We start from the raw sequence: 3252 nt of genomic DNA, 5'->3' as shown, positions 1-3252 counted from the left end.
AATAACACAATCATAGGCTATATATTATTCTTGTTGTATAAACTTATTATTCAATCAATTTTCACTATTGTTATTTCATTTGACCTGCACATTATTTAATAAGGCAAGTGTGCCCATGTGCCTAGTCTTTTCAATGTGGAAACTTTGAACTGAGATACAGAGATGTATTCTACTTACAGGTAAAATCACGTGGTATTTCTCTTTCACTGCCTGGCTGGCTTATTTCACTTAACATAATGCTCTCCAGTTCCATCCATGATGTCACACATGGTAAGACCTTTTATTTCCTTCTGGTACATAGTATTTCATCATGTAAATGTATCAGCTTTTTAATCCATTCATTTACTGGGGAAACTAACCACCAACAACAACAAAAAACAAACAATCAAGCAAAATCTAACCAGAGACATTGATTAAGAAAAAACTGACAGTAGTGACAGTGAAGGTAGGAATGGATAAAGGTGGGAGGGTGGAGGATGGGTTATGAGGAACGTACAAAGGACTCATGGACAAAAGCAAAAACGGGTACGATCAAGGCTGGGAAGTGGAGATGGCTGGGATTAGAGAAAGTGGTGTGGGCTAATGGAGATAACTATACTTGAACAATGAAAAAATAGACAGATAATAAGGAAGGAAGGAAGGCAAAAAGGAAAGAAGGAAGGAAGGAAGGAAGGAAGGAAGGAAGGAAGGAAAGAAGGAAGTTTTTCCAAGTCCAGTTAAGTTAAATTTATAGTGGGGTACTACTAGACAACCTCCCTCTGTAGCATTCACCATCCATGTCACATAAAACTTTAAACCCATTTCATGTAGACTTCATACAAATTTTCTTAAATCATGTACATCCTAGAAAAGAGAAATCCTGAGAAATCCATCCCAGAAAGACATGAATTGATACCGTAACTTTTGGCTCTAACTCCAGAATGAAATTATATATGCTGCATGGTGAAGAAAATATCAAAGCAGAAAATAGATACCTAAATAAATAAGAGTGTAGAAGAGGCAGGAGTAGAGAATGAGTGAAATGAGTACAGGAGAGAGGAGATTGAAAGTGAGGTCACCCAAGGAAAGAAGAGTCAGAGGATAGCATGAAGAAAGATAGATAGGAGAGGGAGAAAAGGAAAAAATATTAGGGACAATGGTTTGATGAAAGATTTCATTACAGAATTCAACTTCTGTCTCCATGACCTACTGCAATATCACTGCTCCAAAACCAGAGAGAGGATACAGCCAGGGGCAAGGGTTCTTGAAAACCTTGAAAAGCCAGGTGTAAAAAAAGAACAGCCCTATCCTATTCTCATTGTAAATCTCTTCAAGTGAGGGGTCCCACAAGACAGAAACTTCTGCAATCTGACCTCAATGCAATCTATAGTTTACTTGCCACTCAGGGAGCAGATATGCTTTTGAGAGTGCTAAAGCCAAGAAAAAATTAGGGTCCCTTGACTCTATAATTCTTCATTGCAGGAACTAAGTTGAGCAGCTCCATCATGTCTTAGAACACACACTGAGTGTAGACTCCATCAAATCAGTCTCATTTTTCCTTACAAACTACCATTATTCTGCTCCACACATTTCTCATGGCATTTTTCACTTCATTATTCCGGATGGTGTAAATCAAAGGATTGAGCAAGGGTGTTAGGATAGTATAAAATGTTGTCACCATTTTGTCAAAGGAGAAAGTAGATGGAGGTCGGGCATATGTGACTATGCAGGGGACAAAGAACAAAACCACAACAGCAATGTGAGATCCACAAGTGGAGAGAGCCTTCTGCTTCCCTTCAGTACTGTAGGTTCTCAGAGAAAACAAGATGATACCATAGGAAGCAAGCAACAAAGAGAAGATTATGATGCACATTAACCCACTGTTGGCCACCACCAAAAGGCCAAAGACATGAGTGTCAGTGCAGGCCAGCTCTAGTAAAGGGTGCAAGTCACATATGAAATGATCGATAACATTGGGGCCACAGAAAGGCAGCTGTAAAGTAAACAGAATTTGTATTGTGGAATGCAGGAAGCCCCCTGTCCAGGCCACCCCCATCAGAATGCCACAGAGCTTCCCGTTCATGATAGAAGAGTAATGCAAGGGCTTGCAGATGGCCACATAGCGGTCATAGGCCATGACTGTGAGGACAATCACCTCTGTTCCAGCAAAGAAGTGTCCAGCAAAGAGCTGGGTCATGCAGCCTGCAAAGGAGATAGTCTTCCTCTTATTCAAAGAGTCTACGATCATCCTCGGGGCAATTACAGTGGAGAAGCAAGCATCCAGGAGGGACAAGAACGCCAAGAAGAAATACATGGGGGAGCCCAGGAGTGCTGGGCTGCTGCTGATGGTCACCACAATTAGCAAGTTGCCCCCGAGAGTTGCCATGTAGCTCAACAAAAGTATAATGAATACTATTTTCTGAACGTTTGGATTCTGTGAAAGCCCCAAGAGTATGAACTCAGTTACAAAGCTATGGTTTTGCATGATTTCCAAGGAAAAGCTAAATGCCACCAGAGTAAGCATATAAAATTTGCAATTATGAGCAAAAGAAAAATTCACCTGAGAACAGTTTATGATACCATTGTATTACAGTCATTGACCAATTGGTGCATCCATGTGAAAGGCTGATTACATGCTTCTGTTGTAAAGGAGAACAGANGGAAATAAATGATTCAATACTTTAAAGTGGCCTCAGCTTACAGGTACCAAAAGTATTCATATACAGTAGGAAAAGACATAGCTTTCATCTCCACTGCAACTTTAGGTCACTTTTCCTGGAGTGAATTGTTGAGGGGGATTCTGAAGTCACATCCACACTGAGCCAGGGAACTTGTAATTTAGTTGTCATCCCTGCCATTTGTATAAAATGGAATGTGGTGACTCACATGCCATCACTGATCATGAGATGACCTTATCTACAAAGAAAAGAAGAAATAAAACGTAGTTAAAGAGTCATTTGAAAATTATTGCTAGTTATCCACTTTTTTAAAACTCAGCTGAATTGGGCCTTAAAAATTAATAAAGAAAGCAGACTACCAGCTATCGGAGAATACGTGGGTTAGTGGATGGCTGAAAAGGTAAAAGGATTAAGAAAAACAACTCTTGGACACAGACAATAGTGTGGTGATTGCCAGAGAGAAGGAGAGGTGGGCACAGGGGTATGTAGAAGAGGTTAAAGGGTGAATAAATGGTGGTAGAAGGAGGCTTGACTTCCGATGGTGAAAAGAATACAATATACAGGTGATGTACTATAGAATTGTACACTTAATCTC

The 3252-nt window shown here is 40.1% G+C and overlaps 1 protein-coding gene across 1 annotated transcript; it reads right to left on the bottom strand.

The window, feature by feature from the left end:
* Positions 1 to 1528: 1528 nt before the first annotated feature.
* Positions 1529 to 2503, bottom strand: LOC118982847 (olfactory receptor 4C15-like). Its single transcript, XM_037040010.1, has one exon. The coding sequence runs from the start codon at positions 2501 to 2503 to the stop codon at positions 1529 to 1531; it is 975 nt and encodes a 324-aa protein (XP_036895905.1).
* Positions 2504 to 3252: the final 749 nt, after the last annotated feature.

The sequence above is a fragment of the Sturnira hondurensis genome, unplaced genomic scaffold (assembly GCF_014824575.4).
Source record: "Sturnira hondurensis isolate 20B ecotype Veracruz unplaced genomic scaffold, ASM1482457v3 Scaffold0002426, whole genome shotgun sequence".
Lineage (NCBI taxonomy): Eukaryota > Metazoa > Chordata > Mammalia > Chiroptera > Phyllostomidae > Sturnira > Sturnira hondurensis.
The sequence above is the reverse complement of the archived record's forward strand: the minus strand, read 5'-3'. Positions and strand labels throughout refer to the sequence as shown.

Bases quoted from the DNA above. Each gene is read 5' to 3' on its own strand.
- LOC118982847 (XM_037040010.1), bottom strand. From the start codon at position 2,503: ATGCTTACTCTGGTGGCATTTAGCTTTTCCTTGGAAATCATGCAAAAC.